At 50.2% G+C, this 15,415-nt stretch overlaps 1 protein-coding gene across 1 annotated transcript in view; it reads left to right on the plus strand.

The window, feature by feature from the left end:
- The window catches only part of KSR1 (kinase suppressor of ras 1), a 143,878-nt gene that overhangs the window by 123,243 nt on the left and 5,220 nt on the right, over positions 1 to 15,415 (plus strand). The window contains 6 exon segments of the mRNA XM_081115643.1: positions 360 to 742; positions 3,468 to 3,564; positions 6,118 to 6,251; positions 6,944 to 7,075; positions 8,243 to 8,378; positions 12,872 to 13,005. Coding sequence (XP_080971769.1) covers positions 360 to 742; positions 3,468 to 3,564; positions 6,118 to 6,251; positions 6,944 to 7,075; positions 8,243 to 8,378; positions 12,872 to 13,005 — 1,016 coding nt within the window.

A 15,415-nucleotide genomic window follows, 5' to 3' on the forward strand; every position in this document is an offset into this window, starting at 1 on the left:
TAAACAAAACAATATCCCAGAAAGAATGAATGTGGCTAAATTCTTCATGCCAGGGGGTGTCAGCCCTTTTCCCTGGTGATGAGATGTCACTGGTAGGTGGATCTTGGGATGTTAGGGGGAAGAAGGGCCTCAGGGCCCACCTGGGCCAAGGGCTGTGTTTCGTGGGTAAGGACACTGTGGCTCCACGGTGCTAGGTGACCTGCCTGTTGTCCACAGCAAGCCAGTGCCGAGCCGGGGCTGGAACCCAGGCCTCCCGACCCCGTGCCTGTCCTCCCTCCCCCGGCTGGGGCTCTGGGGAAGGGGAGGCAGCTGAGCCTGGATCTGCCACCCCTCCCTAGTCCTTCCTCCTGTCCTTCCAGGCCGAGGAGCCGGAGGCTGGCAAGTCCGACGAGGCCGAAGACGACGAGGATGAGGTGGATGACCTGCCGAGCGCCCGCCGCGCCTGGCGGGGCCCCATCTCTCGCAAAGCCAGCCAGACCAGCGTGTACCTGCAGGAGTGGGACATCCCCTTCGAGCAGGTGGAGCTGGGCGAGCCCATCGGGCAGGGCCGCTGGGGCCGCGTGCACCGGGGCCGCTGGCACGGCGAGGTGGCCATCCGCCTGCTGGAGATGGACGGCCACAACCAGGACCACCTGAAGCTGTTCAAGAAGGAGGTGATGAACTACCGGCAGACCCGGCATGAGAACGTGGTGCTCTTCATGGGGGCCTGCATGAACCCGCCCCACCTGGCTATCATCACCAGGTAACCCAGCCCCTGCCCTCGCTGGGGTGGCCGCCTGGACCTGCCCTTCCCCAGGGGCCCTGTTATTTATGTGGATGCCCTGGAGGGTGTGGAATTTCTTTTGTTTTTCAATTTGTTTTTCAGTTATAGTTGACACACAAGATTGTATTAGTTTCAGGTGCACACCGTAGTGATTGGACATGTATACACCTTACTAAGCGATCATGATAAGTCCAGTACCCACCTGGCACCATACATAGTTGTTAAGACATTGTTGACTCTATTTCCTATGCTGTCCATACATTGCATTCCCCTGACTGTTTTTATTTATTTATCTATTTATTTTTAAACATATCTTTATTGATTTCAGAGAGAGGAAAGGAGGGGGAAGGGGAGAGAGAGAAACATCAGTGATGAGAGTCATTGACGGGCTGCCTCCTGCACGCCCCCTACTGGGGATCGAGCCCGCAGCCCAGGCATGTGCCCTGCCCGGGAATCGAACCACGATCTCCTGGATCTGAGGTCGAAGCTCAGCCACTGAGCCACGCCCGGCCAGGCGGCAATTCGTAGTTCTTAATCGCTTCACTTTTGGAGGATGTGGAAGTTTTAATGGAGACAGGTACAAAGAGTGGGGTATAAGTTCCCCGTCATATAATCCCACTGACATTAAAAATTAAACAAATGGAAGATGCCTGAGGAGAGAGAAAGCTCAAATGTTCCAGAAGGGTACAAAGTCAAGTCCAGTGTGTTCCTACCCCAGCAGGGTGCTTTGCCCCACATGTGGGTACTGTAAACAGTGCCTAATCATGCCTTCCATTAGAATAAAGAAGTTTGCATATGCTCAGACTTTTAAACTATTTATCTATTACTTTGTAAAAATACACAGCAAAGATCATGCTGGCTCGCACCTTGCTCTCTTCACTTGAGTGCAGGTCTGAGGTCTACGGAATTTTTAACACTTGCACAATATTCCCGTGATGTAGCTGAACCCAGTGGTGTGCTGGTATGTTTAACAACCAGCTCTTGGGCAATTGGGAGGGAAGCCCTAGTTTGTGGTATCTGCCAATTCTGGTGGTATAAATACTCCCACCACAGTTGGTTTCAAGCTACTGACATGTTGTCATTGAAAGTGGAGTGGAGTTAGGAAGAGAGTCATACAGCCAGGTTCTGGGTTCTCCCTTGAGCCAATCATTGGTTGTCCCCTAATCTAACCAGTCCTCGTGACAGAGTGTCCATATCTTGGTGACATTCTGTGAGTGTGTGTGCTGGGCTGGTCAGAGGACGTAATAACATTTTAATACATACTGTCCATTTCTAGTCCAGAAGCTGTTCACCATTTTCCTCTCCCCTCATCACTGCATGAGTGTCCCCCCCTCAGCGCCAGGGTGTGTGCAACTGAAACATTATTGCCCATGGCTTTGAAAAGGTTGTTGTTGGGTGTTTACTTCTAAAATCAGGAAAAAGCAATATGAGGTTAGTCAAGAAATTTTGGAATAAAATGGAGGTTTTAGGAAGAAACTAAAAACCACTTGAATCCCACCAGCCAGGAGAACCCTCGTTAATATTCTGATGACATTCTCTGTAGCTGGACACTGTGCTTTAAAAACGCATTCCCCTCAAACAAACTGTATTTATTAAGTAAAAATTAATTTCCATTTTGCTTGTTTATCAGAAACAGACATAAGTAACCACCCTCCAGACTCCTGAGCAGAGTGAGGTCACCAGGCCACCACACCCAGGGACAAAACCCCAGCCCAAAGCATGACAACATGGTTCCTTAGGCAGCCTTACTGTGGTGACCCCAGCTCCACAACTGCCACGTCCCAGCCCCCAGCGCTGTTTGTCCATCCATCATCTCTCCTCCTCTTACCCCCCCCAGTTCCATAAAAGATCCAAGTCTGCTTAAAGGAAGTGCATATAAGAACATAGCCAAGCATTCATTAACAAAGTTTAGCATGCTTCAGACTATTCTGAAGGCACTGGAACACAGATAAGGAACTAGCAGCCAATATTCCAGATGCCCTCATCTGGTTCTCTGAGTTTCTGAGGCTCCAGAATCTTAACTCCTTGAAGACTTTTCCTAAAAACTAGCCCCTTCCTCAGGTGGCTTAAGTCACCTTCTCCCTGGAGCAGGAAAATGAGCCACACATTCTCTCTGGGTCCTTCCTCACCTTGGGTTTTAGGGATCACTGTAGATGGAGACCCCAGAATGTGGGCCCTTATCCAGTAATCACACTGACACCCCTGACAGCCACGTCCACCCCTCCCCCTCCTCGCACACACTCCTCTATTGTAATAAAATCTCTGTGATCAGAAAACAATAGAAACGATCGTGAAAATCATTACAGTGTGCCCCAGAGCCCAGTGTTGCCCTGTCATAGCCCTAAAAGGCCAGATTCCTCCCGGACTGAGTTTGAGTGGGCGTGTTTCTGCCTGGAACCCCTGAGGGTGGGCTGCTGTGGATCACCAGGAGCCTAGATGAACAGTTTCCTCTTCTGGGGTAGGCAGGCCCTGGCCTCCAGTGGGGTGCATGTGAGTTTGCTTTTGTACAGTCAGGCCAGGCACAGAAGGAATGGGCAGCAGGCTTGATTAAGAGCACGGATTCTGGCACCCACAGTGCAGGGGCTAGAGAGAGCCCCCCAGAGGCGAGCAGGCACAGCTGTCCCCCGGCTCCTCCCAGCTCCACCAGGGCCAGGGTCAGGCTGCACTGGCCCTAGACCTCTGCCTGACCCACCACTCTCGGCAGCTTTTGCAAGGGGCGGACGTTACACTCGTTTGTGAGGGACCCCAAGACATCGCTGGACATCAACAAGACCAGGCAGATCGCTCAGGAGATCATCAAGGTAAAGGGGCATCCTCCGACTCTGCCTGCTTGTATCAGGGTGGTGGCGGTAGCCTTGTCTCTCCCCTGAGCTGGGGTGTCTCAGGTGGGACCCCATTATTCCTTCCCTCCATCTGTGTCTTGTTCAATTGGAGCTGAAAGCTGGAAATAGGTTAGCAGTGATGGAATTGAATTGGTCAGGGAAGAGCACAGCAGGCTTTAAAGACAGATGGCCTGAGACAGAATCCTGCTCACACCAGCTGTGTGACTTTAGGCAGGTTGTTCAGCCTCTCTGAGTCTTGGCTTCCTCCCCTATAAAATGGGGATACCAACATAACCTCTCTCGGTGGATTGGCACAAGGGTAACACAGGTTTAACCTACAGAGAGAGCATTGGGCACAGGGCCGGCCCTGGGTAAGAGTCTGTAAGCATTGTTGTGGAGGTTGGGGGAAGCACCCACACTTTCTGCCTTAAAGTCTCCAAATCCAAGTTTCATGAGGACAGGTCCTCCAGCCCAACTCAGGCAATCTTTTTTCTTTCATCTTTTTAAAGTAGTTAAATAAAGACGGGAGAAAAACGTATCTGTTGTTTTATTTAGCAACAGGTCCAGATGAAAACTAGACTACTACGGGGTAGGAGTCCCTCTTTTCTTGTTTTTTTCGTTGAAAAGCTTCCTCAGCAGCTCCCCGCAAGTTGGGGTCCCTCTCCTTCCTTTCCTTTCTCCTCCCTCTCGCCCCCCTTCCATCCGTTTTGGGTGTATGACTTTTAAAAGGAAAAGATCAAAAAATTACAGTGACTTTATGGGCAAACCAAGATTTCCACTTGACATTTCCTTGCGGCTGAGCTAATGAACTAAACTTTTGAAGTCCCCAAAACCAAAATACCACATTCATGCCTTTATCGGGCCTCTCATTTCAGAGAAGTTGGGGAGAGCTGCATTGTCACGCGTACTTAAGGAGTCCCCAGCTCCCCCTCTGCCTCCCCCACACTGTTCTCTCTCCATATTGTCAGAACACTGAGCCATCGGGAAGATTCCGGGGCAGAAGAGAAAAGCCACTTAAAGCCGCTGTAACTGCGGAGCCGGAAGCCGCCTCTGCTGGCCTTTTAGATTTTCATCCTGCTAAGAAACTGCCCCCTGCCCTTTCGCCTCCTGCTGGGACCTTCTAAGCCACTTCCTTTTGCTTCACCTCTGATATCTGGAGGCTCAAAATATAACAGGGCCTGGCTTTGGTTAGACGGTTTTCTGTCTGGGGGCCACTCAGGAAACACTGAAATTATGGGAAGGAGGAGAGTTTATCCCCGATCCAGGTGCTTTATATCCTGTCTCTTTAAGCTTGTCTTTTGAGGTGGTGGCATCTGTTTTATAAATAAGGCTCAGAGAGGTACAGCGACTTGTCCTCTGTCACATAACTGGTCCCTGTTCCATGCAGGTGGGGCCTTTGGCTCTCAGGCCACTGAGGAAGGCTCTGCACTTGCTTTGGTTTGGGCAATAGGCTGGCATTGTAAGAAGGATGGTCTCGCATTCAGGACAGAGTTTGGGGGAGGAGCACATCACTCTTCCCTGGAACTCCCTGCCCCCTGGCAGGATGACAGCGCTCAGCAGGCCTGAGGGAAGCGGTCACAGCAGACCCTGTGCCCTACTGGCTTTCACAGAAGAGCATCTGCCTTGTGTAAACTCTTCTTTGACTTTCTCCAGCCCCACTTGGACGGAGCTCTGGCCTCGGCTAAGTTCTGTCTGGTCCTGCCTCACACTCATCCGTTCTGCTTCCTAACCGGGGCTTACTTACCTTTCTCCCCCTGACCCCAAGTAACTTTAAAGCCAGAGAGATTTTGTGTAATGGGTGACATCCCTCGTGTGGGAGATTGGGAGGTGGCTTTACATGTACCTCTTTCTGAGCAGGCAGGGACGGGCGTTTCAGTCACAGCATCTAGCCCCTGTTCCCAAGGGCATCAGGGTACACGGAGTCCTGGGTTTGGCGTTAGAAGACAGCTTTGACCTTCATGCAGTCATGCTTATGTCAGGTCACCCATGTCCCACACGCCTACCTGCCAGTCAGCATTCAGTCCAAGCAGAGCTTTGGTTAGAAATCACCCCCCCTCCACTCTTTTGCTTGACAGATGAGGAAACTGAGCCTTAGAGAAGTTGAGTGTCCAGGGCCGCACAGCAAATTGGAATCTGAGTAGAGGTGGAACTTGGGCCCTTAGTCCAGGACTCCTATGATAACAGATATGGGGACTTCCCGAACTCAGGGACTCCCTCTGGGAATTCCCCTCTGTTCCCTCACCCGAGCCCTTGCCCAGCCTGAGGGTGGAGGCGGCTGGTTAAAGCCTGATGGAGACTCCAGATCACACGGGTCCTATATGACTTGATACAGATGGTCTCATCGTGCCGTATATATTCCTGGCACCCACCCCCACGCATGCCCCCCTCCACGCGTCACACTTTACCTAAGTCTAAGTGGGATTAAATGAGGGGATCTGGGTAAGGCGTCCAGCTCAGTGCCTTGCCCAGGTGGGTGCTGAGTCGTCGTCACTCATCTCCCCTCCCCCTGACGCGTGCCTCGCTGTCTTCCAGGGCATGGGCTATCTGCATGCCAAGGGCATCGTGCACAAAGATCTCAAATCCAAGAATGTCTTCTACGACAATGGCAAAGTGGTCATCACGGACTTTGGACTGTTCGGGATGTCTGGCGTGGTCCGAGAGGGACGGTGAGTTGGCCGTGGGCACCTGGGATGCTGGGTGGCCTGAGTCCAGCTGGGGTCTGGGCACTCCTGCTGTCTGTGGCTGAGGAGCAGCCCTCCCTGCAGGAAAGGCCAGGTTTGCTTTGGCCCTGCCTTTGTGGTTCTGGTTCAGAATCAGATTCAGGTGATGTGCAGGTCCCTCGTACACTTGATTCCCAGACTGACCAACCCCATGGAGGCTGGGTCCCCTTACTCACATTTACCAACGTGGGCAGAGGACCAGGGTTCAAGTTAAAGGAGGAGCGTCAGGTGTTATTTCCCCAAATCTTGAAGGGGAGGGGGGGAGAAAGGCTCCTCCCCTAGCATCTGGGGGACGGACCCCCAGGAGGCAGAGTGGCAGCTGGGGTGGAGAGCCAGCTCCAGGCCAGATCATGAGATGCACAGGCCGGTCTGATTTCCAGCTGCACAGAGATGTGTCTCCCGGGGCCGAGAACAAGGCACCTTCCAATGCAGCTCCCTGCCAGTACCCCTCCCTGCCTGGGTATCTCTCTCCTGTAACATTCCCCAAAGCGCCGGTGTCTTTGCAAGTGCAGGCTCGGCGTGCTGCTTCCCTGCGCCGCGTGGGTGGCGCGCCAGCCCTGGGGCTGATGTGTGCCAGGCAAGCCTCTCTGCTGCCCACTGAAAGGCCTTGTGTCCTTTTGCTCCAACTTGGCCTCCAGGCGTGAGAACCAGCTGAAGCTGTCACACGACTGGCTGTGCTACTTGGCTCCTGAGATCGTCCGCGAGATGACCCCTGGGAAAGAAGAGGATCAGCTGCCATTCTCCAAAGCTGCTGACGTCTATGCGTTTGGGTGAGGAGGCCCCTCCCCCTGGGGCTCTGAGGCCAAGTGTGGCCAAAAAGAGGGCCCTGCTGGCCATCGGGGGCAAGGGAGGCGTGCTTGGAGCCCTGGCTCTGCTGCTGGTTGGGTGAGTGACCACATTGTTGACCTTCCCTTTCCCTACCTGTAAAATGGGAGAGTAATGGCACCTCCCCGGTAGGGTTGTCTCACCCGTTGCCCCATGAGGACGCTTACCAGAGCTAACTAAGAACTGTCCCTTTGGGAGTACCGGGGCACCCTGCCAGCAGCCTCTAGTGCCCCATGAAACTGACCAAAAGAAAAATAGCGAATACAGGGCAGGGCAAAAGGAGGTTTGCAGATGTGAGTACACAAAACAGATTATTCTTGTATTATTCTTTATTGGTTATTGTATTATTTTCCATACAAATAACTGTAAACGTACTTTTGCCCCACCCTGTATAATGTCAGCCAGATATATAAAGTTTTCTCTTAGCCACATTAAAAAGGAAAACAAGTGAAATCGGTTTCAATCATATATTTTATTTAATTCAATATATCCAAAGTATTATTTCAACATGTAATCAAAAATTAAAATTTAAGGAGGTATTTTACCATACAAAGTTTTCAAATTCTGGTGTGTCTTTTACACCTCAGTTCCACTCTCCACATGTGAGTTGCTCAGTGGCCCTCACATTGGACATTGTGGCTCTAACAGCGAAGGTCCCCATCCAGGTAAGTCAGGAAAGGCTAGAGGACTCGCAGAGGCTGAGTGAGGCCTCACCCTGTAATCTCCTTCCCTCAGCAGTGGTCTCTTCCTCCCCTGACCTTATCATTTCCGAGCACTTAGGTGTGCCAGGCACTGGGCTTGGCATTTTTGTTGCTCCTCCAACAACCTTGGACGTAGACGTCAGCCCCACTGAATTGACAGTTATACCAGGATCTGCTCAGAGCCTGGACTGCCTCAGACTTCCCAGCACAGCGGGGCCACAGATCCTCTAGTACCTGGGAGAGCCTCCAGGACACTGTCAGAGCCTTCCCTGAAGCCTGATGGTAAAGAAGGCTGGAGAAGGATCCTGGAGCCTCTGGCTGGGCTCCGGGCATTGTGGCAGCAGGACCCCTGGGTGTGAGCTGGGCTGAGCAGCAGTCCGGGAGCTCACGCTGCACGGATGGTCTCCACAGGACCGTTTGGTATGAGCTGCAAGCAAGAGACTGGCCCTTTAAGAACCAAGCCGCAGAGGCCTTGATCTGGCAGATCGGAAGTGGAGAGGGAATGAAGCGTGTCCTGGCCTCCGTCAGCCTGGGGAAGGAAGTCACCGTGAGTAGCCACCTGTTCTAGGAGAGGGAAGAAGGGCTAGAGGGCAGGGCGTGGGCACATGACGTGGCAGCACTTGATTCACAAACCTGAGCAGTGGGACCAGGAGGCAGATGTGTGCCAGGCAGGCCTCTCCGCTACTGGCTAAAGGCCTGTGTCCTTTTATTATCTCACTGTTAACCTTTGTCTTTAAAACAAAAACAAACAAACAAAACTGGTGTGGCTCAGTTGATTGAGTGTCACGGTGTCCCATGCACTAAAAGGTCACCCATTTGATTCCTGGTCAGGGGTCAGGACACATGCCCTGGTTGCGGGTTCAATCCCCAGAAGGGGGCCAAATAGTTGTTTCTCTCTCACATCAATGTTTCTTTCTCTTTCTCTCCCTGCCCATCTTTCTAAAATCAATAAAAACATTTTTTTTTAAAAAGACAAAGAAACATCTTTAATTAAAAAAAAAAAAAAGTGTGGCCTGGCTGGTGTTGCTCAGTTGTTGAGCATCGACCTAGGATACAGGAGATCACAGTTCGATTCCCAGTCAGGCCACATGCCCGGGTTGTGGGCTCGATCCCCAGCAGGGGGTGTGCAGGAGGAAGCAGCTGATCAATGACTCTCTCTCATCATTAATGTTTCTCTCTCTTTCTCCCTTCCTCTCTCTCCGAAGTCAATAAAAATATATTTAAAAAAAAAAAAAAGACTGGAAGGAAATAAAGATAATGGTTTTAATTGAATTATAAGACAAAAAGATAGTAAAGCCCCGTATGTTAACAAGGAAAGAAGATAAAACAAAAAGATCACTGCACAAAATACAAATGGTGGTGTTATGCTGCGGGTATCAATTCTCTCACCATAATATTTTCCTCTACTATTCAAGAACCAATTGAAGTTTCTGCAGTAAATTTGTTTTTAAAAACCAAATTGTAATACAGTTGCTGACCTCACGTTTTACATACATTTAATGGTTTCTCTGCAGTTTGTAAGTCTCCTTGCCCAGACACAGTGATATATAATAAGAGAACGCGAAGGTCGATTTTTCTAGTGCAGTCCCTGATAACCATGTGATAACCATAAATCAGGACTGGAGCAAATAGGTGCCAGCCTGCATGTTAATGAGTAACTCCAGCAGGTATCTGGGCGGCATAGCAATGGAAGAGTCTGGAGGGAAACATCCGGTGTTTGTCTAGGTTAAGAGTTTCTTTTTTTTTTCTTTTATTGATTTGACAGAGAGAAACATGGATTTGTTGTTCCACTTATTTATGTATTCATTGGTTGCTTCTTGTATGTATTGGGACAATGCTCTAACCAACTGAGCTACCTGACCAGGGCAAAGAGTTTCCTGTTGAAGTCATGAACATGTTGGCAGGGTCACCACCCACAAACTCTGGGACAGGCAGAGCAATTGATTTAGCTTCCTCCCAGATCTTAATAGAGCTGAATATTTTGCTCCTTTGACTGGTAGCCAGCAGCTCGGGCATTTTAGAAAGTCTCATTTATGATGTGCATTTGGTGTATTTTATTCTCCAGTAGTACATGTCATCTGGCTGAAGTGTAAAATAGTTGCACAGGTATGCTCCTCAAGAATCACACCAAAATGCTCGTCTATAGCACCAGCACCAGGCTCTTCTTTGGCCAACCGATACTACTTCATCTGGGGTTTGGGGAAAGGGGTGAATCCCCAGTGCTCTTGGGTTCACACTTCTTGGCTTCATGGGCCAGAGCCACCTTTGCCATGGCACAGCCTTGGGTACCTTAGGAGGGGAGGGGAGGGATGGGCTCAAGTGTAGAATTTGGGTCCCTGCCAGTTAAGCAGCTTAGAGAGCAGCTGAAGTAGCTAACTGCCTTCTAGTCATTTTGTTGTTGTTTTTAATTTTTAAAATATATGTCTTTAACAAAACCACAATCATAACATGTAGCTGATTTTTTTTTAATCGTGACTTTTTTCCCACATGGAATTTTATTATGCTTGTTATCTCAAATCATTGACAGGTCCTTGTTTTAAAGCCTGTCTGCCCTTCTGTCCTGTGGCTGCACAGGCCTCTCTATTATCGGGCATTTAGGTTATTTCTAGTGTTACCTGTTGCAATAAAGTTATTAAAATAAACCAGAATACATGTGTATGTTTATTTTACCTGAAAAAAAAATAAAATTCTTAGCAAGTTGCCCTCCTAGCCGTGATCTATTCTCTCTCTGAACACTTAGTCTTGGAGTAGAGAGTGTTAAGTACTGTCCTCAGGATCTGGGGGACCTGGGGAATGAAGGCTGGAAGCAGAGCCCAGAGCTCAGAGGCTGCAGGGGAGTTGGGGCTCAGCGATGGCTGCAGGTCAGAATCACCCAGGAGCTTTTTCAAAAGAGCCTGGGCCTCTGCCACAGAACACAATTTTATTGGCCTGAGTAATAGTTAATTTTTTTATTTTTTAAATAACGCTCCTCAAGTAATTCTACTACACAGCCAGTGTCCTAAACTAATTAAAAGGATTACTTTTCATTCACTATAGGGTCAGTTGCACTATTTTTTTAAAATATGTCTTTACTGATTTGAGAAAGAGAGGGAGGGAGAGAGAATAGATAAAAGAGAACCAGGGATTGGCTGCCTCCTACGCACCCCCTACTGGGGATCAAGCCCAAAACCAAGGCATGTGCCCTGACTGGGAATTGAACCGGTCACCTCTTGGTGCATGGGTCGACGCTCTAACCAACTGAGCCACATCAGCCAGGGCCACAACTTCTTTCGTCTTGTGTCTTCCTGTTTCTTTATTGGCACTCTAACAAAATGACAGCGAAACCTAAAGAAGCGACCTCCTGGGGGACGCATAGAAGATCGCCTCGGAGTCCTTGCATTCCTAAAGAGGTCTTTATTTTGTTCTCATGCCAGAAATAGGAATCTCAGTCCGCAACAGTTTTCCCTTAGAACATACAGACTTTTCTCTGCCGTGTGCCACGTGTCCGGTGCACCTTTGAGAAATCTGGAATCCGTCTAATTCTCAGCCTTTTGTAGATGCCCTGTTTTATTCTCTTTGCAAACACCTAGGATCTCTTTATCCCTGTTAGTGAAATTTCATTAAAATATGCCTGAGAATATAGGTATATTACAGTTGACCCTTGAACAACTCGGGGACCTGGGGTTCCAACCTCCTGCACAGTCAAATCCTTGTATAACTAGTGAGTCCTCTGCACACACACATTCCCAGCCACAGAGTTGACCCTTGAACAATGTGGGTTTGAACTGCGTGGGTCAGTTGCAAAACAAAATTTATATTTTAACTAGATGCACACAGTTCACACCCACTGTATTCAGGGGTCACCTGTGGTTCTTCTCTTTTTCAGTACAGTCCCTTTATTGGGCTCTGGCAGCCGAAGATTCCTGATTACCTCACATTTCAGAGACATTTTCTTTTATTGTGACTTTTATAGTTTCCTGCCCTATGGTTTCTTAGTTTTCTCTGTAGAAACTTCCACCAGACAGAATTTGGTCCTTAGTGAGTTTCCATGTCTTTTACCTTCTTTCCCATTTCCCATTCCTACTTCTTGGGTCCACAATCCAGGGAATTTCCTTGCTGTTATTTTCTAGTACTTCTACCTAAGGTTTTATTTTGAAAGTTGCATTATTAATTGCAAGCACTTTTTCACTTCATCAATTCTTTTTTTATTGCACCCTGGACTTGCTTTATGGATAGAGGAGCTCCTTCATGCACACACACGCCTGCACACACACGTACTGTTCTCCAGTCAGAGTTCCAGCCCGTTTATCTTGGGTTTCGTTTTCCTGACAAGACGGGCAACCCCGTGGGGCCCAGTCATAGTGACTAACAAGCACCTGAGCTGCCGAGTCTAAGAGGACGGACACTTTCTGCTCCGTCACCTGGGCACGTCAGCCTGATCGTGTGATCAGGCCTGTTTCCCTCGGGGAGTTCTCTCTCACCGAAAGGCTGAGGGGTGTGCTGTGTTCATTCGTGGATCCTGAGAGGAGACAGCAAACTGCCACAGTGAGCCCGGCTCTCCTTTGGGGACACTCAGGACCACTGTGCTGTCCACTCTCAACTGCTGCCCTGTACTTGGTCCTTGCCACTCCAGCCCCCATTCCTGTAACGCTGGGCTCCCACCTGTCGTAGCCCCGCCCTGCACACATTCAGAGCATCTTGCATTTCACCTGTCACCACACTGCCTTCCACTTTCCATTCTAAAAATTGGTGGCTTCGTTGCTAATGTCTCTTCTATGGCCCGTTACTCAACTTTGTTACTGTTCCAGGGAGGCCTAAGAAGGAAGGAGGGGAGATGGGCTCGTGGGTTTCATTTTGAACAGGAAGCTTGAGAGCTCTCCTGAAATCCAGTGATTTCTCAGCCCTATTCCAGCAGTAGCCAGTCACCTCAATGTCAGCAGGATGCTCAGGGACCACCAGCGGGGGTACTTGAGAGCACCGAGGGGACCCTGTACGGAGGGCCCCAGCTGCACCTGCCCCTCTCAGCCAGCTCACACCCACTAACACTGCCTCTGCTCGCAGGAGATCCTGTCTGCCTGCTGGGCTTTCGACCTGCAGGAGAGGCCCAGCTTCACCCTGCTGATGGACATGCTAGAGAAACTGCCCAAGCTGAACCGGCGGCTCTCCCATCCCGGGCACTTCTGGAAGTCTGCTGAGTAAGTACCCCTTCAGTGGCCAGACCCGCCAGCCAAGCCTTGGTGGCCTCATGCGGGGTCTTAGAGGGCACCGCCTGCCCCGTGTGCCCAGGGCTGTGGGGAATACTCAAAGCAGGTTAGCCAGAGGTGCCTCATCCCTCCCCAGTGACACCAGGGTCTCATTTACCATGTTTATTTCGGAGACTCCTTTTGACAGGGGAATGTCTCTAGTTGTCCTCTGTGAAAACTTCCGTATCACTGTCCTCACATAAGTGCTCAGGCTGGGCCCAGGCAGAAGACTCTGCCCAGGACAGGGCCAGTTGGAATCAGAGCATCTTGGAGACAGAGCATCGCCAAAACCAGCAGAGTGGCCGTGGCTTAAAATGTTTCAGACTCAACACAGAGCTTTCTAGTCCCCATACCAGCCGCCTGCTATGGGGACCACGTGGCCTGGGTTTCTGTGGGACTTTGGTGCCAGCAGCCTGTCCCACTTCTGTTTAATCACACTGTCCTGTGCACCCAGTGGAAACCTGTCATCGCCGGGTTCCATCTCATTCCCTTTCTCCTTTGTCCCTCTGGCCCCCTCTGCCAGACACTCAGAAACAGACCCTGCGCTGCCACAGACGCTGAGAATCTGGGGAAGCCCATCCGCGTTGCAGGCCTGTTTCCAGAGCTTTAACAAGGGGGTTGGGCACGATTGTGGGGTACCAACATTTGTAAAAGGGAAATGTTTTAGGCTTTTCACGCTAAGAGGGAAATCGAGTTGCAGCTCCTATCGCTGGGATTGGGGTGCTCCCAGCCGCAGTGTGGAGCAGTGACACCACCAGACAGTCTCTGTCCCAGCGACTCAGCACAGCTGTCAGGTGTGGGAGCAAGCTGGCCTTGCTCCAATCAGACTCTATTCATGGCACCGAAATGTGAATTTCATGGAATTCCTACAAGTCATGAAATAGTCTTTTGGTTTTCACCCCAACCATTCAGAAAGGTAAAATCATTCTTAGCTTGTGAATGGCACAGAAACAGGTGGCAGCCACATGTGGCTGGACCCCTGGACAGGATAAATGGTTTTAAACTTTTTTTTAAGGCAAAGAGCACTTTCTGAAAGAGAAATCTCACACAGCCCTAATACAGAAACAGATAAGGTGGAGCTGCTCTTGATGGAGCGGGGGCAAGAGCCTGTCTGCCCCACACCCAAGGCAGTTCCTGAGGCACCAGTTGCTATACATGTGTGTGGAGCACCTGCAGTCACGTCACTGAGCTCCTGGAGCTCACACTTGCCCAGGTGTGTGGTGGCGGGAGCAGCTCTCCTGTTATTCTAGAGAGGGACAGATAGTAAATATATGAGGCTTATGGGTCTCTGTCACCTGTTCTTTGTTGTTTTTTTAAACAACTCTTTAAAATAGTCAAAACCTTTTTGTGGTCAGATTTGGCTTACACATAGTTTGCTGGCCCCTGTCTTGAAGACAAACCAGGCCAGCTTCAAGTTGCGGGGGAGGGGAGGCCCAGAATGGGTTGTCTGACCAGAGGTTGCAAGTAGGAGAACTTGGCCAATTTGGCCAGTTGCAGGGATTGTCTGGAGGAGTGAAAATTTGTGGTTAGGGAATTTGTTCTTAAGATGGGTCCGAGTCCAGTACACGTGGGGGTCACAGAATGTGACCATTAGAGCTGTGGGTTTTACCCAGCCATTGCTGAGTATCTCCTACACACCTAGGAGACAGAAGGCCAAGGCCGGGCATCGGCTGGCGAGGAGTTTACAGTCTACTTGGGGATAAAGACAAGCAGACATACACTATATGTCTACGCAGCAGGACTCTGTCTTGTCACCTCTGTACTCCCCACCCCTATCACAGCCCCAGGAACATAGCAGTTGCTCGGTAAACGTTTGATGGGTGAGTGAGTGAATGAGGGGATGATTACAATATGCTGGCTGCTATGACAAAGCACAGCCTCTATGGGAGCAGGGATGGGCCCTCTGCTCACCCAGGGAGCTTGAGGAAGGGTCTCCAGCAGAGGAGTCATTGGAGCTGGGCTTTGAACAGAAGCTGGGGCTTCTCCTGGACTTGCAAGAAGTTCAAGGGTCTGGCTTGTCAGACCTTGGGCAACTCATTGAACAGCCTGGGCCATGATTTTCTCACCTGCAAAAGAGAAAGCTGTGCTGGGTGACTGCCGCATTCAGGAGATGGTTCCAGGTTCCCTATAGGCCCCCCGCCCCCCGTCTCAATTCACTGATGGAAACTGGGTCACAGATGGGGGCCATTGCTGGCCGTCGTGATAAGCTTTAAGCCTCTAAGGACAAGGACACCGGCACCCCTGCACGAGCCTGTCAGAGCTTTCTGTTCATGACTTTTACTTCGACACATTCAGCCTCTAATTCTCATTTTCTTTTTCTTTTCCATCGGTTTTGTTGCTTTTGTATTTTCGGGGGGTGGCT

Source organism: Miniopterus schreibersii, assembly GCF_964146895.1.
Source record: "Miniopterus schreibersii genome assembly, chromosome: 16".
Classification (NCBI taxonomy): Eukaryota; Metazoa; Chordata; class Mammalia; order Chiroptera; family Miniopteridae; genus Miniopterus; species Miniopterus schreibersii.